The sequence below is a fragment of the Nomia melanderi genome, chromosome 11 (genome assembly GCF_051020985.1).
Source record: "Nomia melanderi isolate GNS246 chromosome 11, iyNomMela1, whole genome shotgun sequence".
Classification (NCBI taxonomy): domain Eukaryota; kingdom Metazoa; phylum Arthropoda; class Insecta; order Hymenoptera; family Halictidae; genus Nomia; species Nomia melanderi.
In genome coordinates, this window is record NC_135009.1 from 10,575,830 (window position 1) to 10,597,953 (window position 22,124).

At 45.7% G+C, this 22,124-nt stretch overlaps 2 protein-coding genes across 8 annotated transcripts in view; one reads left to right on the forward strand and one right to left on the reverse strand.

Moving 5' to 3' along the window:
• osp (myosin phosphatase Rho interacting protein outspread) overlaps positions 1 to 22,124 on the forward strand; it is a 227,667-nt gene that overhangs the window by 111,671 nt on the left and 93,872 nt on the right. For all 7 annotated transcript variants that reach the window (XM_031984785.2, XM_031984786.2, XM_076371818.1 and 4 more), the window contains exon 3: positions 3,570 to 3,635. In XM_031984785.2, coding sequence (XP_031840645.1) covers positions 3,570 to 3,635 — 66 coding nt within the window. The remainder of the gene's footprint in view (positions 1 to 3,569; positions 3,636 to 22,124) is intronic.
• Positions 16,786 to 20,228, reverse strand: Tpx-4 (thioredoxin peroxidase 4). The gene is made up of 5 exons (XM_031984793.2): positions 20,019 to 20,228; positions 18,504 to 18,660; positions 17,616 to 17,833; positions 17,113 to 17,188; positions 16,786 to 17,032 (listed from the first exon to the last, which is right to left on the reverse strand). Exons 1-5 carry the CDS (start codon positions 20,099 to 20,101, stop codon positions 16,904 to 16,906), a joined length of 663 nt encoding a protein of 220 aa, XP_031840653.1. The 5' UTR covers positions 20,102 to 20,228; the 3' UTR covers positions 16,786 to 16,903.

Genomic DNA, 22,124 nt, shown 5'->3' on the forward strand with positions numbered 1-22,124 from the left:
GCATTTAGCCGCGCGAGAAGCAGTTTCGCAGCCGTAAAACCGCTATAGCGTGTCTCTAGCCGCTTGTAGCCGGCTTCTCCAGAATTTTCGCACGTCTCCTCGACGAAGAGCGGGCTCTATTCAAGCGAGAAGGGCCGCCGCGGAGCGCTGCGCGGAGGTTGCAGCGCGAGCGTTACACGAGGAAGAGATTACTGGCTGTTCGGGTTCCGTGCTTTCTCTTCCACCGTCTCAATCCTCCGGCATTGTTCGGTGCCCGGCGTCGTCCGCTTCTTCTCCTCCTCCTCCTCTCGCTTCTCCTTCTTCTTCCTCTTCCTCCACGAGAGATCTTCCCACGCACGTGCCGTGGCTCTCGTACGGGTCCGCGAGGCCCGCTGAATAATTACCAGATGAAGATACCGCCGCCTCGTGTAGGCTGAAATCTCGCCTCTCTCTCTCTTTTTCCCTTTCTCTCTCTTTTTGTCTCTTCTCGGTCGGTTCCTTCCCTCCGCGCCACCTTCATCCAACGAGGATTTTGCAACGGTACCCGTGCGCCTATCCGACGACACGTCCCGTCCCTTCGCGGATCAGCAACCCACGGGATCGACCCCTGGAGAAGCATAAACGCCTAAGAGGGTCCCGTGCGAATCTGTCTGTCCGACTGGTAGCCCCTTCGATGGTGTTTCCGTTTAGCCTTTTGTTGGTCCTCAGGGGATTTTCGGTAGCGAGTTTGGCGGTCTGATTTAGTAAGTGGCTGCTAGGGTTTCGATGGGATTTCGTGATTGGATGGAGGCAGAGTTAGGGTAGACAGAAGTTATCATTTGCTGTTTGAAACAGACGCAGAATTCTCGTGAGCATTTAGACCGGAGGTGGCTAAACTGTGGCGCGTGCGTCAAACGTCGCATATTGGATGATTACAAGTGCATCCTTGCGCCTACTTATTCTTTTTAAGCGCTTCGATAAACGTGTGCCTATTGAACTCACATTAATTAATTAAATTGCGAGTTATTCCTTTTCCTCCTCTAAGCGATACAGATCCTGCTCCTATCTCTATTCTCCTACCACAACCGCGAACGTAAAAAGGTCGAAAAGGTGCTTCAGTTGTATGGCGCATCCGAACTTGTCTGCGAACAGAACTGGCGCATGATATGCAAAGGTTGTCCAGCTCTGATTTACACGAATTCAAAAGTGAGAAACCTGTATGTTTCGCGGTTAACGGTTGTTGGTTTCCTGATCGTTAGATTTTATCAAAGGAACATCATTCAGAGAGTGAAGAACAATGTATCTTTGATTTTTCCGACGGACGTTATTTTTATCTGCCGATGTTGTTCGTATTCCGATCAACTAGTGCGTTACGAGAACCCAGAAAACTCGAGCAATCTTCGAAGAATCGTTCGGAACGATAAGGAATCAGCTTCATTCAGAGGACATGACGCAAACGCGTGGCCTAACCCCGAGTTTATCGGCGCGGTATCAACGAGCGCATTGTTCCGATCGGCGACACGGCACGCGGATCGCGTGTCGTAAGACGGACGCCGTTAATGAGTAGGCTGGAACCTATAAAGAATGAAATAAATAATGGATCTGGGTCGTTCGACGGGTGTCGCGAAGGCCAGGCCTCGCTATCAGCGTGTCGCTGCCGATTTTCCCGCGGAAACTAGAGCTGCTACTTTTACCCGAGTACGTTAAGCTAGGCCCAGGTACCTGTCTATCTCATAATGTTTTCCAACTGCCTATCAGAGCATTTATCCAATCGGGTACTCGAATGCTCAGACAGGTAAGCGCACGAATGCGCATAAAATCATTGAATGTTTTACTTGAGTATCTATTGTACCGATATTTTTCTCTGAAATGATCGAAATAGAATAATTAACACGTTCGCGGACGTGAATGCTATAGCATTCATTTTCATTGTGATGCAAAATTACATGAACGCTGAAATTTATAAGCCACACTGTCATGAGTTTAATTCTACATAGCCTTAACTTTGTGAAATTATTATGCATTTTAACCCTGGGAGTACTGCATTTGCATTTGCCCTATTTTTACGGTTCATTAAAATTTTTACTGTCCACGAACGTGTTGAGTACTCGAAAATACGGTGATTCTACCTGATTATCTTACGTGTAACTCGGGTACCCAGATATTTCATAAGTCGCAGCCCCAGCGCGGTGCAACGTTACGCTCGAAAAAGCGACTTTCTTCGCTTGGAATCATTCCCTGGACTTTCTCCGCGAGTATTCAGGGACGCGAGGTTCCCGTTGCGTAACAAACGTGCACGCGGAGTCCCGTGGGATATCACGTGGAGGCGGCGCGCGTCCGCGAACTTTACGCCCTGCGCATTTGCATACAATCGCGGAGCGAGGCTTCCGAGACCGTCCCGGTTCTGTCCCGGTGACGTCGCGGGTTTCTTCTGGTTCCGAGTTCCCAATGTGTCGTGACCCACTACTCCATCGCGGAAATTTCAAAATGTGCTTTACTTACTCGTTGGCAGTGCTTTGCTCATCAAGGATCATTTGATTGAAGAATAACTTGATAATCTTTCGACGACGATCCCTGTAGTATCACTGACATCAAATTTTCGTATCTAGAACCGAATTTTCCAGCAGATAATTATTTCAGCGACAGTAGTTTAGTATCTGGATTGTGAATTTTCAACGAATCATCGAGCAGACGATTTATCAGTAGTTGAATTTCCAAAATTACGTACGAATTTCTTTGATGTATCTTTGCTGCATTTAGTAATCGAGAGAGACAATGGAATAATTTACTTTTAACTTTCCAGCTAACTGGGAAATTATAAAGTTTGGTGTAAAAGGGGATTGGTATCTTATAATTCCTGTATCACATGAATTTGTACCACCGTTCACTTTCGACTCGCCGAGCGAAGGAAAAAGAAAACGACTCAAGGATGAAGGATCGTAAAGAACGAAGGAAAGAGAAACTGCGCGGCAGCTTCTTTTCGCGAGCTTTATTTCTAATTAACGGCAGTAGCGTGTTAATTGTCCAGCTGCTGTAGCCAGTAGACCTCGGAGATTCCTCGCCGCGGGTTGAACAGGTTCGGCCTCGGGTTCAGCGGAATCCTTTCCGCTGGATGCAACGGCGCGCTTCTAGGAAAACGGAGAAGCGTCATAGAAAGCGATACTTCTTGCGCGGAGCGTAGAAAGTGGCCGGTACTCTTAGTCACTTTCGAAAACTCGTTCCCCGAGAATCCCTTAAAATGTCTGTTTCATAGAATTTCCCAATCGCGTAGTTAAAATTTTCGTTTTTATCCTATGTAACTCCTGTATTCCAAAATGGTGAAACCGTGAACAAGGTTCTCGACAGTAAGAACTTACAATAACAAACGACAATACTTAAACCTAAACGCCAGAGCATGTACACGAAAAACTGAAAGAAAACTGCAGAAAAAGTTGTCATCATGTTGGCATTACGAAAAATGTCAATTAACACTACCGATTAGCATGAATTCGAAAAAATAAAATGAACCATATGTAAAATAACATAACTATATAGGATTATAATAAATTATTATTTATATGCAGATGTATATGAACAGATTCATATTTGCCTTTTCTTCTTTATCATTTCAGAGATGGCAAAGAAGATGGTTCGTCCTGTACGACGACGGAGAGCTGACGTACTCGGTGGACGAACACGTGAGTACCATGCGAAAAAAGCATTTAATGCAAATTTCCGTGTTCGGCTCGGGCCGGCTACACACGGCGAATCGAATCCTCTTAGCCCCGTCTTTCTGCGGGAGCGATGCGTATTCGCGCACGAAATCCACTTTGCCGCTGACAAATCCGTTTAGCGTCCCGATACGGTTTCATTCGGAGCGATCCGACGGAAACGTTCCGCGTAATACGAATTTTCTATTAGCGACGCGCCGGCCGATCGCCTCGCTCCTGCTGGCCAAGCTAATCCATGTCTCGAATTAATTTCGAAATTAAATTACCGTGCCCTCTGTCTTTCAATTTCAATTTTCCCGACGGACGTTCTTCGAGCAGACCTGAACAGCGGGGTTTCAGGACTGTGGATGGATTCCTGTGTTTTAACGCGTTGAACGGAAAATTGGATCTAATATGAATCTCGGAAAGGAAACAATTTATTTGAAACAGAAATCGCAACTATTACTTTCGTGATGAATCTTTATGGAGTTTTCAGTCAATGGATCTCCGTGAAAATTCGTTTCTGAAAAAATTGTTGAAGTTTTGGAGCAGTAGTGAGTATCTTATTTTCCAGAAGGGAGATTATAAAGTTTCAAAAGGGCAAGTCATAATCTTCATAGTTTTATATATTTTAATCTTAGATTCTCATCTGTTTGCAAGCTGACAAACACCTCGTAATTGAAAGAACAAGAAAATAGCAAGCTATAATCATATACGAAACCGACAGCATATTCTAAAAGATCTGTTTAGCTCCTAAAAGATTGTCGAAAGTTACACAATGTAATTGGCGGAATGTAATAGGGAATAATTGATCGAATCCACGGCGATGATAAGAGGCTGGCGAAGCCGGTCTCGGAACGCCTCTCTGAAAGTCGTTCGGCCCACGGTTGCCGCGTTACCCTTCTGGAATCGTGAACTGTCAAGCTTCCAACATTATGGCAGGTCGTGAATCAAAAGCTGCCCCTTGAAGCGGCTCCCTCGGAGTCTAGGAGTGGCAAAGGTCGCAGGCAATTGTAGTTACTAGCCGGGCCGGGCTCGTGAACGGCCATCGGCAGCCACAGTCAATACCATCAACATCCGCCGACAACGGCCCCAACATGGACGGGCGAGAAACGGGCCGCGGGACTCGCGCCTCCAGACGTTCCCCTGACGTCGATGGCCGCGGTAATGCTAGAAACCGTCAGAATTGATTTAAGCACGGACAGATGGCTAGATAAAAGCTGACCGCCGCCTCTTCTATGTTCCCTTCGTAAATGGCCAGTTAACGTTAACGATACCTCCGCGACCGAGAGAAAAAAACGACGGCCGATTCGATGATTCCCTTGGCAGCGCGAAGAATTATTCAGTAATAATTCTTTATCGACAACTGTGAATCATGCTTGAGAAGCGCGTACGATTAGTAGGAGGCTTTGATTTGGTTGGGGTTCGAGTTTGTTGGGTTGTTTAGTGGAATTGAGTTTGGACTGTAGAACCTTAGAATACTGGAAGTTTGGAAGTTTGGATCTTTGGAATTTTAGAACTTTAGAACTTTAGAATTTCAGAATCTCGCTACTCTAGAATTCTAAGATTCTAGGACTCTAGGGCTCTAGGACTCTAGGACTCTAAGATTCTAGGACTCTGGGTCTCTAGGACTCTAGGACTCTAGGACTCTAGAACTCTAGGAATCTGGGGCTCTAGGACTCTAGGACTGTAGGAACCTGGGGTTCTAGGAATCTAGGACTCTAGGCCTCTAGGACTCTAGGACTCTAGGAATCTGGGACTCTAGGACTCTAGGACTGTAGGAACCTGGGGTTCTAGGACTCTAGGACTCTAGGACTCTAGGACTCTAGGACTCTAGGACTCTAGGAATCTGGGACTCTAGGACTCTAGGAATCTGGGACTCTAGGACTCTAGGAATCTGGGACTCTAGGACTCTAGGACTGTAGGAGTCTGGGGTTCTAGGAATCTAGGACTCTAGGCCTCTAGGACTCTAAGATTCTAGGGCTTTAGGACTCTAGAACTTTGAAAGTCTAGAACTTTAGAACTTTAGAACCTTAGAACCTTAGAACCTCACGACCCTAAAACCTTGAAACCTTAGTACCTTAGAACCTTACGACCCTAGAACCCTAGAACACTAAAACCCTACAATTCTAAGATTTTACTACCAGTTCAGAATCAAGTTTAGACCTAATTCCATCTCACATTTGTCACATTTCTTCTTCAAACCCATCCGCGCATCTACCTTCCGTCTTTTACCATCGCCACATTCAAACAATTCTTAATTTCAATCATTCTGTTATCCATTTCATTCCGTAATCTCCCGCCACATGAATCAAAACGAAATCCCCCAAGATTCCCTTTCAACAGGGAACAATGCGTCGGCCAGCTGCCCGTGGACAACCGCGTTCGTCTGAATTCAGTCGACCCGTTAGCCCAATTTCTCATTCCACCTCAAGGCCGACCAGGTACGACTCCGGTCCCAGGGGGAGAACGATAAAGAGAGAAAGAGAGACGCAACACGGGACGCATCCGGCGCACAACCAGCGTTATTATCTTTTCGCATTTTTCGGCCGAGATTATTCTCGAAACGAATGGCCCTCTTACTGCCCGCGACCGGATCATTAATCTGGCTTCGAAGATGGCCGAGTTGTCGGCCGGTTCGCGTCTCGTCTACACTGTTGCTGGCTTTGAACGCGATATCGGCCGTCCCAATCGGTCGTCGTTATTATAATTTCATGCCCGGGCTCGCGCGCGCCGGCCGTAATAGGGCCCCGTAAAAATGGCGGAATGGCACTCCGCGCGCGGCTGTGCCTACGCGTCCCGAGTGAACCGACCGTTTTGCTGAGAGCCAGCCGTGACGAGTTGAGATGCTCATATTAAAGGACTCGAATAAATTAGTCGCGCCGCGCTCGAATATTATTATTTTTCTACTTTATCGACGTTTATATAAATTCAGTTTACTCGCGTCTCGGTTATTCGATTCCCGTGTAAATTCGAATTTGAGAAACGTTCATTGTACGGTGTCACGCGATCACGCGGAAAGCTAATAGTTACGAGTTAACGCCCCGAGGTTGAAGCATATTTTCTTGCCAAGCTTGAACAACTTTGAACGAAGTCATCTGGAACTATCGGAAACACCTGCGGCAGTTTCTTCGTGCAGAAACTCTTAAGTATTTAGGTTTGCGGCTACTAATCTCAGGTAGCCAGCGCAATGTCTAAACAATGTTCGTATTATCTCGTTCAACTCCTTTAAAGATGATCAATGTTCCATATCCATTATACAAACTCGCAAAGAATTATCGACTATACGCCCGATCAAAGAGCACAACTCCCTTTTTTCTAGAACCCAAAGGATCCACATACAATTTAGTTACCTCCATTCCTTCAAAGGAATAAAAGCCCTCTCGAGAACGATCCAGGATCTTCAATAATCTCCGAGCATCACGCGCACCCCATAAAAAGCAACCGCATAATCGAGTCTTTCGAATAAACAAATCCGTTCGACTACCGTGCCTCCCACGTGTCGGGACACGCCCAGCCGGCCATTCGCAAATAATTAAACCCGGTCTACGCTCCGTTCACCGTCAGCCGTTCTTAAAAGGGTGTAAGGGAGGTGTAAAGCGATTTTTCAGGGGTTGAGTATCAAGAGTCCGGTCCGGTATCGCTATCGGAAAGTTAGCGCGAGCCGCGCCGTGGGCAGCCGCGGCGGCGTGTCGGCCAAAGAGGGCAAAACGGTTGGTGCCTCTCGAAGAGTATCCCGTCGCGAGGGCATTTATCAACGTTCTTTAAACGGGACAAGCCTAATCGGCCGATTGGCCGGCCGGTCGCGCGAGACTCCCCCAATAATCGATAGTTAATTGGAAATGGCATTTCTCAAGGGAGCCAGCGAACGAGCGGCCGCGCTGGCAGCCGCGATACCGGGCGGAACGGTCACCGGTGGCCAATTATGCAAATTCGTTCGCGCCGGGGAAAGCCTCTGGAACTGGCGCGGAATTAATCGTTTGAATTGGAACGATTAGCTCGCCGCCGGAATACGCCGTGCCAAGATTATCGGGGATTTCTCGCGGCCGATCGACGCGCTTGGAAAATTGCCCCGGCCGGCAGTTAATCGCGCGCATCGATCCTCTCGCGATTAAGACCGATTCTTCGACTGAACGAGGATGGTAGTTACAGCACCCGGTGACGAGTGCACCGGTGATTTACGGTTTATGCGGATTAGTCACAGTACTAGGGTGCACCAGCGTCGTCTCGATCGAGTCTAGCAGACTTTTAGCATTTGTAGCAGATTTAGTACTCAAAAGTAGATTTAGTTATCCCTAGTGACGCAGGCTTTGAACGTTTCCCCGATCCCTAGCTTTCGAGTGTAAATTCACCAATTTGCAAATGGATCGGAATTAAGATTCCCAATGATAACGAAGTTACTGATTCAATATTAATTATAAGAATCAATGAGAAGTTCACAAGCTTCGGATATCTAGTATTCTTAAATTCAAAATTAAAATATCTAACTTTCGGAATACACAAATTTAACAGTTACTATTACGAACGATCGATCTTCCGTCGTTACTCTCGAGACCACCTGAAGTCCGAACGTGTCCAAGCGTCGGTCTGAAAAGGAAATCCGTTAACAAGTGGCAAAAGCACGGAGAACCAATTACACGGTATATCGTCGGAAAGCTCTCGGCCTGTTTCGCAACGGAACAATCTGCTCAATTTCCCCCGGCACCGAGCCAATTAAAGGCGCACGCTCGCCGCGCGCGACGATAAAAGATCCCCGAACAACTCTCGCGCTGGGCCCGAGCGAATGATCAAACGAGAGCTTCCATTGAGCCCATCATTTTCCCGGGCGTCATTAACGTCCACGGGCCGCCGCTTCTCTCTTCTACGTCCGCGCGACGCCTCGGACTAATAGGAACCCGTGTCGTCGGTTCAATAACGCGGCCGGTACGCCGATGATATTGATGACGGCGCGCCGATAAGATCGACGACGGATGCGAATGACCCCTTTTCCCCCGGTGTATTCCCGATCGGTGCGCGAGTCAATCGGCTGACCCCAATTAAACGATAGCCATCGGATCCCGGCCGAGACGCAACGGTTGCGTCACCGATAAATGTTAATGAACCGTGGCATAATAGGATCGACCGTAATAATAAATGGCGGGAGGAGGGGGTCACGGGAATCTGTCGGCCGGTCGTTAAGGGTGCCTTTGTTCCACCTACGATTTCCCCGACGATTCGATCGCGTTAATATCTTAACGGTCCCCGTCACCAATTAGAGTGTAGTTTAATTAAGAGTAACCGTACCGCGGTCGGTGGATCGTTGCGCTGGAATCGAGCGAAGATAATTGAAAGCACAGTGAAGTTTCACTTTATTCTGTGCTTCGGTTTGGTACTTTGGGAAATGGTAATGATTTGGTGTTTGGAGGATCAGCAAATTTGATGAGATCGATGGAAAGCCTTAGGGCTTGAGATGACGTTGCATTGATTTTGTAATTTCACGTCTTCGTTAATAGAAGGAAAGGATCTGTCGTTGGGTAAACGATTGAATTGTAATATTCGATTCCGTAGAATGCGAATCCATTGGTGACGATTGGAATGGATAAAGTATAACTAGAGCTGGATAGTACGTTATCGATTTCGCGCACGTTACGGATGCGTAACGGCTGGATAAAAGGCTCACCGGCAACAAAATCTCAGATCTCGATGCAACGCGAGTAAGTACTTACAAATTCACCGGTCACCGATCTTCGAAACCTGGAATCGGGGACGACTCCGTACCTCCCGCCAGTAATTCCATTAACCTCCGAGCGAAACGGACGACCGCGAGCGTAAAATCGCGCGCAGCGATAAACGCGTATAATCCATGGTTAACCCGCATACTATCAACCACGGATGCCGCGGGACACGGCCAATCGGGACGAGATTAGAAACGTGCCCGTGGATATTAATGTTCCGGCGAGTGACGAGGGTAGATCTGATCGATCGTTCCGTTCGAGTATCAACTTTCCGGGGGATTAATCTGTGCGGTGGAATCATCCGGCGGCGTTCAGTCGTCATCCAGAAGTTCCAATTAGCGTGGATCGGAGAGGCGAGCCGATCCCGGCGCGATGTATCCGCGGACTGGACATCATGGGGCTATCATGTTAGAAAGGAAAAGGGAAAGGAAAAGTATTATCCGAGAGAAAGAGGAGAAAAGGAAATCATCGTAAAGCGACAGAGAAGGAGAAATAGAAAGGAAAAGGGAAAGAGTCGTTGGAGGGAGGAAACGGGAGGAGCGAATGGATAGAAAGGGATAAAAGCCTTCAAGGTAAGCAGGGGAAAGAGTAAAGTATCGTCTAAAACAGGGGAAAAAAAGGGAAGAATTATTTAATAAAGATAAAGAGGATAGAAAAAGGAAGAGGGAAACAATCATCTGAAAAGGCGGATAGGGAAAGAGTGATACAAGGAGGAGAGAAAGAAAAGGGCAGTGGGAAAGAGGAAGATGGTAAAATCTCCCCGCAGCTCGAGTCGTCATCGAGAAGTTCCAATCAGCGGCTATCGGGCCGATCTGTTTGCTCGTACCCTGGCACGTCGGCCTGATTATCCCCTCGCTCCTCCTTTTATTCCCGTTGCCCGCGTCGAATGGCTAACTACTGTGGACCCCCTCCGCCACTCCCTGATTCGATATTAATACCGGTACACAGCTAGATCATTTGCATTCGAAGGCTCGTCAGTTCGTTATTCCTCTGTATTCTCCGCAATCGGTTCGATCGAATCGATTCACTGAACGGTATTTCCGCGTTATCGCGGAGTTTCCAGAACAACACGAAAAAATCGTATTCCTCGTGGCCTGATGATTTCGAAACTTCCGTTTCGAGATGCAACCGTTCAAGGATACAACGCGGCAATCGCCGGCACTCCGCGCGCCTTTAGCGGCTGATATTTCGCCTGCGTTAATTTATTCAACTTGTCGTTGTTAATGACACTTCGCTTCATTGATCATCGATGAATCAGCCGCGAGCCAATGGAAGCGACTCGAGGGACTTACTGTATAATATATGAATAAAAGAAAAAGGGAAGAGGATTTGCATTCAGACGCCAGCGCGAGAGCAGTCGTGCGCACGCAAGCACGCACGTATGCAGATACCTACACGGCAGCACTTAATCCTTATTATTACTCGCTTACGTAACGCTCGTCCGGTGTCAACCGAGCGGAGAACGAGATAACGACCGTGCACCAGGAAGTTTCAAGGGGACGGGTCGCGTCGGGGGTAGGGGACGGTTTTATCTCACGAGGAAGTCGACCAGAGACCTTGGGGTGGATCTTCTTCGCGAAACGACGCTTGAATCGCTGAACGACGCAGGCGGGACCATTTCTCCTTATGGGGCGGCGAGTTCATTCCGAAGGGTGGATCTCTTGGGGATGATGTTTTTATTTATTATGATGCTACTTAGTGTGGAATGGAGATCCTGGAAGATCTTGAAAAGGATAGTGATGCCTCTTAAAGAGTCTGGAATTTTGCAAAGAGAATCTATGTATAGTATCACTCGAAATGAAGTTTTATAATGCAAATGAAGTTACGAAAATGGTAATAGGGATTAGAGTGGAAGACCGTTGAATTCTAACGCGTTGAAAGTGATAAAGTGTATCTTGGGATGAATTTTAAGGTTAAAAATTCTCTTCAGAGGAACGAAATATTTCCGAAGGGGTGTTTCTGGAAAAAGGTCAAACATAATGTTTCACCTTCAATCGATTCTGTCGACTCGCATGGATCGAACGCAACAGAAAAGCGAAGTGATACGGAGGGAATTTCGCGATCTTCGGCGAACACCGATACGTCTACCGCGTAACGAGCTCGTAATCGAGTTATCCCTCAATCTAAAAGTGGGTCGCGACCCCCGCTCGCCGCGACCGGCAGCACGGCTATCTTGTCATCGGTGCACGGTGTTTCCGCGAGCGAAATTAATGATCCCGGCGATCTCGACGCGTTGTTTGCACCTGCGAGGCTGCTGCCGCGCGGTTACGGAATCGCATCTGATTCCGGAATCATGGTTGACCTTCTAAGCAGCGGCACGCGGACGGTAACGGTACCGTTTCCCCCAAAAATCCGAGATTACGCCGGCATTCCAGCGATATTCGAGTTGACTCTTGAAGTTACTCTCGTCGCTGGTCGGGACGGGACAGCCGGGACCGATGTCGGCCCCGAAAATCCTAGACGAATCGAGAGCCGGAGAGGACCGGGAATTCATTGGACAGTATCTTGAGGAAATTAACGATCCTTCTCATTTTCCTTTCCTTTCCCTCATTTTTTCCCTTTTTGTCTCATTATTTCTCATTTTCTTTGTGTCCCTCAGTCTCTGTCCCAAATTTTCCTTTTCTCCTAATTTTCTGTCTGTTTCGATCTCGTTCTCCTCCTGCCTCTTTCCCCCTTATCTTCTTTCTGTTTCCGTCGCTTTTCCCCGATCTTCTGTTCCCCTCCCGCTTCCTCGACTCGCATCTAATTCCCAGATCGGTATTCCGTTTGGCCTTCTAAGGCTGTGCCGACACGGCGCAACGGTGCTCCGTTCGACCCTTATTCCGGGCTATCTTCATCGCGGCCACGTGAGCGAAACTCATGAAAATGCGTCGGTGTAGCCGCGGATCGAGCACGTGGTGCCCCTCGGGAACCTGCGCGCTCTTTCGAAGGTGTGGTTCGTATTACCTGTAGCAATTGAAATTCACGCGCGTTCCTTCGGAACACGAAGCATCCTATCTCTCCTGTCGATTCGATATTTATCGTAATCCCTGGTATCTTTGGATATTAGAATAGACGCCCGTGATTAACAGACGATTTCCAGTTATTCACGTGAATTTATCGTTTTCAAACTTTAACATTAAAATTCTTGCTCGATCCCTTATCCATAATAATTCCATCAAATTTCGAACGTCTCGTACATTTCTGAAATTGATTTAAAATCGTTTTCTCGACGATCCAGCGTTCCGTTGTAACGTTTCACACGTCGACTGCCTTGAAAAACTTCATGTATCGTTTATTGTTTCGCGGCAGAAGTACAAATGAGCAGTACGAATTATTAATTATTAGTTCTTTCGCATCACAGTTCTTACGTTATACTATTATCTACTTATTTACGATATCGAACATACAAATTCAAATTGTTTTCAAGTAATTTGAAAGCTGCGGTCATCGGTAACCGTCAGTGTGTTAATAATGTACCTCCTACTTCCCATGGAAAATCAACGCGAGCTTCGTTTTCCGAACAAAACGTAGACCACAGACCTTCCGAGCGTCCGCCGTGCGCATCGCCAGTTTTCCACGAAGACAATAGCGCGCACGGGGAGGAGAGGATCGCCGATGGAATCGAGGCTGGCCGATTCGTCGCGTCGCCTTTACAGCGGCGTAGATAACAGGAGCTGGGTACCGCTAACAGAGCGATGTGGGCGCCTCCATTACCCAACCGTTCAACCTGTTCAACCTGCAATCAGACTCACACGAGACCGGTGAGCCTCGACGACGGCTTTAAACTAGACCGGACCAAACGACCATGAGGGGCTATGTTTAATGGGCAACGTCTCTCTCCCCCACCCCTCCCTCTCTCTCCCACCCTCTCTCTCTCTCTCTCTCTCACTCTTTCTTCGTCTCGTTCGTCCTTCTCCGACGTTGCGCGCGATCCTCGTGGTTAACGGTTAGCCGGAACACGGAAGCTGGCTTTCACGGTTCAATGGAACGCGATCCATGAAGCTGCATCGATCGGTCGACCGTCGATTCGACGAAATCGAAGCGACCCCTTCTTGAATTATTCCTTTCTGGACAGTTCCATCTGAGCCTTTATTTAATCTGTTAATTGGGAGAGACGTATTAGCATGTTATGTTTCTGAGGTGGTTTACTTGGAGATCGTTGTTCTTGATTTTAATCTCCTAAGCGAGATTGCATCTACGTAGGCGACGAAGAAAGTTATTAGGAAATCAGTTCAGCGGTCAGTTATGGTCGAATAGAGTATTGTATCGGCTTAGGAAATGATGTTGGTTTCACAGTTTTTCGAGTAATACGTTGGATTAAGTCGAATAAAGGAACTGTATTTGTTTCATAGGAAAATTCTATGTTAATTTTTGATGCTGCTGGCGTTTAGGCAAGTAGATTCTCAAAGAAACTGCTTACGAAGATGAAAATTATATTTAGCTACACCTACTGAACAATAGAATTTCGAAGTATTAAGATACCTGTTTTTCAGACACAAGACGTCATGCCCACTTTCATTTTCTCATTTCTTACGGGCCATTGAAAATCAACCCCTACAATAACCACACTCCCATCCTGTAACATCCAAATTTATATTATATATCTACAGTATTCAGGTCCAATTGTTTCATAATAAAAACGTAATAAGAACAATGTACACAAACTGTCGCCCATCGGACATAAAATTCCAAAATCCCCGGGGCTCGAATAGAAAGACAATTTATCGCGTCGTAAGATGGACGCTAATACTCGGACTGGCCGAATTTCCACGGGGAGGGGGGACTTATCGGCGTAGCTCCACGTCCGAAACTCATTTCGAAAATTCCTGTGGGAGAGGTATGTAATTACCCGGGAATAATGGACACCCTAGGCGGGCCGGGGTATCTTTGGTCCCGGAGCTGCGCGTTCGAAGCGCGCGAGGCGCCGGTGGATTTATCGTCCATGTTGTCGGCGACGTATAAATTACGATTTCTTCTTCCCCTTTCGTTTACGTCGGTAAAATCGATTCCAGGCTTCGTCGATGTTCCAATGACAATTTCGAATATTTCTTTTGGGACAGTGCGTTGGATTTCTTTGTATATTACCTCTTTTATTATTAATTTATTGTGCAGCGGTCGGAATAGAATTCGGTGAGGTGAACTGGCTTGGGCGTGGTCCACGGTATCGTCACGATGATGTCAACTTGGGATGGGAGCTTATTCATTGGTAACAATTGGCCAACATGTTTAAACTATTATTTGAAATAATAAAAAGATTAATAAGGATGTTCTTGTGTGTAGTTCCTTTAAATTCGAAGAAATTCCTCGAAGAAACATGTTCAGAATAAATTGAGAAATGCCGTGGAACGATGCTGACAAAATCGAAACACAATCGTATGGAGAAAGATTCAGGGGCCGCGGAGGGTTAAGAATATTTACATTCGAAATCTTTATCAATCGACCATCTGAAACCTTTCCACATTTCAAGAGACGCAGTCGTGGAGCGGTTCGTCCTTCAACTTCCCCAACGAGTTCATCGATAAATTCCTTCTCTAACGTTCTTCCCAGCCAATGAAAAATAAAAAAGGAACGGAAAAAAGAATTTCTCGGTCTAAAATAGCCGAGAGTAGCCTTTCTCTTTCTCTTTTCTTCCTTTTTCGAAATATCCGAACGGTTGAGAGAACCTGTCGCGAAAACGGCCGGTATCTTTACTGCCGCTGGAGACGGTCCTGGCTGGAAAGGACCCGCAGGATCATCCTCGCGGCCACCAGCTGCTTTTGTCGAATTTTCTGCGGGCCGAACGACCGGTCGACCTCTCCAAGCGAGTTCTTGTTCTTCTTTCACAATAGGGATGTGCGGGTACCCGAGAGATCGGGTTAGGCTTAAAAGAATCCCGTGTGCTCGGGCCTGTATGTTTTGGGTACCCGTGCAACTCGACATTTTTGGGTATTCTAGTGCTAATAATATCTATAGTGCTCATAGTGTTTATAATATTTATAGTATCTATAGTATCTATAGTATCTATAGTATCTATAGTATCTATAGTGTCTATAGTGTCTATAGTGTCTATAGTATCTACAGTATCTATAGTATCTACAGTATGTACAGTATCTACAGTATGTACAGTATCTATAGTATCTATAGTATCTATACTATCTATACTATCTATACTATCTATACTATCTATACTATCTATACTATTTATAGTGTCCATAGTATTTATATTATCTATAGTATCTATAGTGTCTGTAATGTCTATAGTATCTATAATATCCATAGTATCTACAATATCTACAGTATTTATAATATCTATAGTATGTATAGTATAGATATTATTATATTAACAATTATGAACTATCTATACCATAAACTATCTACACCTAAAAAAATCGTATTACTCAAAAATGCTGCCATGGCGCCCGCTTGACTCTACCCGATTTTTTTAAAACCCGTTGTAAAACCCAAAATCTCGGGTACTCGGGCACCTCTATTTCACGGACATCCTGTTGTTACGTCGCTCCCGCCTGTTCTATGAAGCACAAAATGACACGAAGTGTTGGTTGGCTGCAATTATCAGTAATGATAGCGACGCTGTTCTGTGCCCCTTCCACAGACAGACGACAGTTACTCGCCGCCATATTGACGGACGGTCCCGCATCGACGAGCTCGCGCGACCCTACGGATTTGTTTAATCGTGCGCGGGATACTGGACTTCCGTTAGGTCGACCGTGGAACATGATGAATCATGGTCGTTAAAACGAATTTTTCTGATTAATTCAATCAAGCGGTGGTAGATTATCGCCGAAGGAATATGAGCATTACGCTGCAGTGTAGAGACGCGCGAAGTACATTTCGGTCGATTAAGATTGATTTTTACGGTGATAGTTTGACGTGGATGGATTAATTTGTATTTGTACTGCGTGGATAGAAGATATCGACGTTGGTAAGATTAGATAACCTGGAAATAGTAAGTTCACGGTAAGAAAATCTATGAGGAAAATTTATTGTTAATAATACTAGTAAGGCTATAAGGAAGGATAAATACATTATCGTTAAAGGATCAATTTAAAAATGATGATAGCTTAATTTGTAGTTTAAGTATATTCTTGGAAAAGACTTTGTTCTTCTTGGAAGTTGAATTGAAGTCATCTTTTCGCGATAAAAGTCGGTTAAGTTACCTCGAAATTGCCTCTCGTTAATTCTCAAAGGAAATTGAGTGTAAATATAATTCAGCAGCTGGCGAAAAATCGAACACTGTTACGCAACGATAGCATCGTGCCCGATAAAATTGTTATCGGAAGCTTGGGGGAGGCTAGATTACGACGGCGCGTAAACAGAAGTTATCTATGTAGCGGCTCCTCTATCAATAGCCGGTCGGGAGGCTAATTATATCTCTTGGCGGTTCGCGATGTTTGTTCGGAAACTCATTAAAAGCACCTCGGTCGGTGATTTCACGTGGCGTGTCTCGTCGGAACATTTTATTTTGTTATTTAAACAGAACTTACACGATACATCATTCGGATTATGAGATTATTCAAGGGAAACCTGTACCGTTAACTCGGTACGAATCGCTCGGGTTGCTCAATAGTTGGTGGTGGTGCGGACGTAGACCTTTCCAGAAGGCATCGACACCTTGTCCACTCCACCGGGGAACAATTTCGGGAGATCCTCATCTTTGACGGTTGGCAGGATCATCACCTTCTCTCCCGGCTGCAACGGAACGCGAGCGATCGGTACATTGAGTTCGAAATAATCTTTTTAATTAGTCTGAAAGATTGAACGCCGCTTACCACCCAGTTGGCCGGAGTGGCAATCTCTGGCTTCCTATCGACGAGCTGCAGCGAGTCGATGACACGCAGAATCTCGCTGTGGAGTGATAAAAAAATAATCAGTAAACAACCGTTTCGCAATTACTTCGGATACAACACTGTTGCGTGTTTCGGGCCGGTTTGACGTTAAAGTAATTCGATCGATTCATCGATTCAGCAACAGAACTACGAATTAGGCGAACTCGTCGGTGATTTTCTCACGCGAATCACGAGAGACTTTAAATTATACTTTAAATTTCATCGTAATGAATTTTAGCGAAGCATTTGTATCTTTTGAATAATTGCGAAGAGAGTGATGTCGACTCATTTCGAACTCTTCGACAGTTCTAATCAAGTTGGTGACTATTTAGTTGGTGACAAAGTTCCTCCCTTAAATTGGAATCTTTCAAATGTTCCCATCGTTATAACGTTGCGATTGTTCGATCTATAATTAGTTTATTAGGGTTGAACCAATTGCAACTTACTCGACGTTGCGACCAGTGGACGTCGGGTAGTGCATCGACAAACGGAGACGGTGATCGGGGCTGATGATGTAGAGCGCCCGCACGGTTATTGCCTTTTCTGGATCATCTTTGCCTTCTTCGTCGATCATGTCTAGCTTCACCGCCAGACTGCGATCGCGGTCCGCGATGATTGGGTAAGGGAACGAGCCGCAAATGTCTTTGCAATAAGATTTAATATCCTGTCGCAGGAAATAGGAAACAGGATGAATCGTACGGTCGGTTGATTTCCGTGAACGCGGCTGTGAAAATCGGTTGGCCCGCGCTACACGAGGAATTTTACGAGAGAAGCTGCTTCATCTGACGATTCTATATCTTCTTCGTCGCGTTCAAAGTGCAATCGGAAATTTTCGACCCAGTTCATGTATCAAAAATACTCGGTTACTCTCAGAAACGGAACGAACCAAGAATCTTCTCTCGCGTTGTTTCTCAAATTTCGAAGGTAAATTTCGCTTCGCTTATACAAACTTAGCATTTTCCGTTTCTCTCGATTACTCTGTACCATCTTTTAATGTATTCGTTTAAAATATTTCCTTATGTATTATGAGATTAACGCTAGACTGAAGAAAAAACGAGATTCGTAAGAAAACCGGTTCGCGACGCCGCTTATCTAAGTATTATTAATTTGCCATTTGAGATAAACTAATATTAACTCTTTACGAAGATTCTTGCAAACAGGCGGTTACATCAGCGGTGCATTCATTGTTGCACGTAATGACGTCGTTGGCAATGGCGAAGGTTAGATGATTAAAGCCTGCCTGCGCGGCGTACACGTGCGAAACGGAATTGAATTTGAATGCTGCTCAGCCGGTCGGCGATCGGCATTCCGCGACCGTTTTGAAAGACACTCACGTTAACCCAGTCGACGTGATCCTTCAGCTCGTCGACGGAGTGAGCCAGCAGCTTGGTGTTCCTGCGCTCGAATTCTGGCTGGTGGACAGCCAAGCGACCCAACTCGGTGGTGCAGACCGGGGTGAAGTCTGCGGGGTGCGAGAACAGAACCACCCATCTGGAATAAACAATTTAGCGAGAGGATGATTCATAATTATCTTCTGTATTACCTAAGTAATAATAAAATATCTGTGCACGATCAAAATAATTGTGTGCCCTGAAGAAGGATGATAGATCACTATGTTCTATAATATGTGAACATCTGTGTAGTAATAATCACATAATCGAATTTACGTGTAATTAAGGTAAGTGTCTAGAAGAGTTAGCAATTTTTCGAAAGGTCTTTTAAAGAGTCGAAAATATTTCGGATAAGAAGTTAAATTACGTATCCAATGAAGTGAATATAAATATAATCAAAAGTTACTCTCGTTGCTTGAATAATTAAGTTATCCGTTTCAAACTTCGTTACAAAAGTTTAATTGCGACTTTGCGCGTTAATGGTTAATGAGTATTGTGTTACCGTATTAGACAATTCTTTTCGTTGTCAACGTTAACAACGAACGTTTCTTGATCGAGAAATTTCGCTCGACTTTCACAGCTCGCTGCGATTTGCTCGCTTGTTTGTTTCGATCGTCGCTCTAGCGCGTCCTTGTACTTGCTCAAGTTTAAGTCGAACGGAGCGTAAACACGTGACTGGGCTGTCGGTTACGCGCCGGGAGACAAAGGGGAAGGTAATAGCGACGATAATTCGCCGTAGGTTCTCCAGTTTCAAAATCTGCCGCGCGATTGCGCAATCAGAATCGCGAACGCTGCTGCGCCTCGGTACGCGTTAGGGGAAACCGGTTTCGCCGTTGTATTGGAAACGCTAGAAATTACAAAAGGAGATGTGTGCTTGCAACTGCAATTTACTGGGTCCACCGGTGAAAGCCGGAACCGTCGTGTTACAGGAAATTGACACTGTCTAGACACAGTGTCCCTCAACTTAGACATTTTTAATCATCCGCGTATCGGGGTTGCGAGGAGAAAAAAAACTAATCGTAGAGAAGATACCGTTCCGCGTTGATTCTTCTAGAAAAAAATGATCTTGTAACTAGTCCTAAATCTTAAAGCACTCTCCTAATCAGAATCTCAACCTCGCGCATAGCATCTAATTCTTCAATCCCCTTTTCGTTCGTTAAAACTCATGTTCACCGGCAACGAAGCCATTCCATCTTTCAAAGCCAAGCTCTTTCAATTGAATCTTGCTCTCGACGATAACCTAATTAAATTCTTCCTATCTTATTCGTCCATAGAATCAATTTTCACACGAAATCTTTACAAACCAACGTTCGAAACAAACAAACAACGTGACATTAACTCCCGGCACAAATGTCGGTTACACGGCATTCAAACGAATTTAACGCTGTTACCAGCGTTCAGCGTTACGCGAGTCCCTCGGAATATAGAATCTAGTAGCGGAAGTACCGGGTGACTTACGAATTCCCCTGCCATTTGTAGAAATCAATTGGACCTTGAGTGGTGTCCGCGGTGAAGTTTGGTACGATCGAGTTCAGCCTCATGATGGACGTAGCTCGTTGAATCGGTTATAGAAATTGCTCTGTGCGTGTTTCCTGCGTGTCGACCACTTTAGCCGATGCCGTGCCGCGACAAACTGATGCAACGGATCGCCACCGTTCCGCTGATATATCTGTCGTGGCGGTGATTCGCGGGCGGAGCCCCTCGCGCGGTTTTCGTCTCCCCCGCTACGCCGCTCTGTAGGTTATATCGGTCGCACGAGTATATACGTGTGATGTTGGTCGCGAATCGCGGTATCTCTCCGGTTGATACCGATCCGAGTGAATCCCCACCAGAAGCTCGGAATCATCTTCATAATTGTTTCATCTTCCTCTTCACAAGTCTCCTTCACTTTTGCTGTTCAACTTGATTAGATGGGTTACCGATTAGGAGTTTTCTAGAAGCTGGAAGAAAACCTCTGTCTTTTGTAACTGTATTTGTTACTTTCGTGATTTTTCTGGCAGTTAGTTTAAAGGTCTTCTAAGAGGTAGAGGTTTCTTTGGAAACATAGTAGTAATCTGTAGCATTGAAATATTCTTTCTTCGTTCCCATCTTTTGTTCGTTTTCCTTTAGAAGCTAAAGGAAATGCGAAAGAATTCCTTCGGCGTCACTCTGTTCTGAACCTCCGTATTTTGGTTTTCATTGATCACATTATTCTACAGTTATTTTATAGATACTAAGAAGTTATCGATTCAAGAACGAAGAACATTACGCCATTGTAAATTCAATCTTCCGAATTTCAAATCTTCAAAGTTCAACGTTTGAAATTTCCAAACACCGCCCTTTTCTTCGCGATCTCATAAGAGTCTCTTCAGTTGGAGGCCTAGATCTTTTCAGGATTTCCTTTTCCAGTTTCCTGCGAGAGGATTCATGATCTCGCTGTGCCACCCTCTCCACTTGGAAATCACCGCGATCGATGGCGGGAGAGATCTATCCGACCCGATCGTCGAGAAACGAGCTCGATTCGTCTCGTGTTCGGGCCAGCCCCGGCGTCGACCATAGCCTGAAAGAAATTCAACTGGTCGTTCAAGGCCACTTTCTCGGCCGTGAATGACTCTCTACTTTCCCGGCGTCTCGCAGCGGCGGCGGCTTCCTTGTCTGTTTAATGGGCCGAGAGGCGGGCGCCCGTGGATTCGCGCGAGGGGCCAAGAAACGCGACCACGCTCGGCTAGCTGACTCCTGCTATCGGGGGAGTAACCCTTCGGCAACCTTGAACAGGCAATTGATCCCGTCATTGTCAAGGGTTCTGTTCACCACTCGACGCGCAATCTTTCCCCTATGCACGGCTACTTAGACGAGCCACGAGTAATTTCCCCCCTCGTTTTGGAAATTCACAACGACCTGGGAAGCTACGACCTTTCGCTGCTTTGCTGAAGTCTCGGAGGAAATCCTCTGACAAATGGAAATGCGCATCGTCAAGAATGATCCGTTCATTTAACTCTCTGCGAAAATATAGAAGTGCCTATAACACGTTGTTAAAATTGTATTTAAAATGCAATTACAATAAGAAAACTGACGTCGAGTAAAAATGCTTAGTAACACAAACAACTAGATGATGCCAGGTCATTAATTTCTAATACCATTAGCCTTTGTTATGAAAGAATATGCATTGTTACACAAAACGTTCGAAATTCTCGTGGCAGTCAACGGTAGTTTGAGTGGATTTTAATGTAGCTTGTGCGGAGGAAGTAGTTAGTTTCCAACAGCAGTGCTTGTATCGTTTTAGTCATTTCGAAAGAGGTGCCAATGGTTACAGTGTCATTGCAATGTTGTCTATTCGAATATGCTACCTCCATCGAATCTCTTAACAGTCTCTCAATGCCTACAAGGAGCGCTAAATTATTACAAATGATCATTTAGACGGTACTCGCCGAGGAATCAAACAAATTACATTCCCAAACATTCGCGGTTTCCTTCCCCAAAATCCAAACAGACCATATGAACAAACACCAACTCAACGAACCCCAGAATTCTTATCAAATTAATAAATCGAGAAATCCCTCTTCCGAGCGAACCTCTCCCCGCCTC

Excerpts from the sequence above, each read along its gene's own strand:
- Tpx-4 (XM_031984793.2), bottom strand. The coding sequence starts at position 20,101 with ATGAGGCTGAACTCGATCGTACCAAACTTCACCGCGGACACCACTCAA. Across the intron at positions 17,189-17,615 it reads TCCACTGGTCGCAACGTCGA|CGAGATTCTGCGTGTCATCG; the intron begins GTAAGTTGCAAT and ends ATCACTCCACAG. Across the intron at positions 17,033-17,112 it reads CCACTCCGGCCAACTGGGTG|CCGGGAGAGAAGGTGATGAT; the intron begins GTAAGCGGCGTT and ends GTTCCGTTGCAG.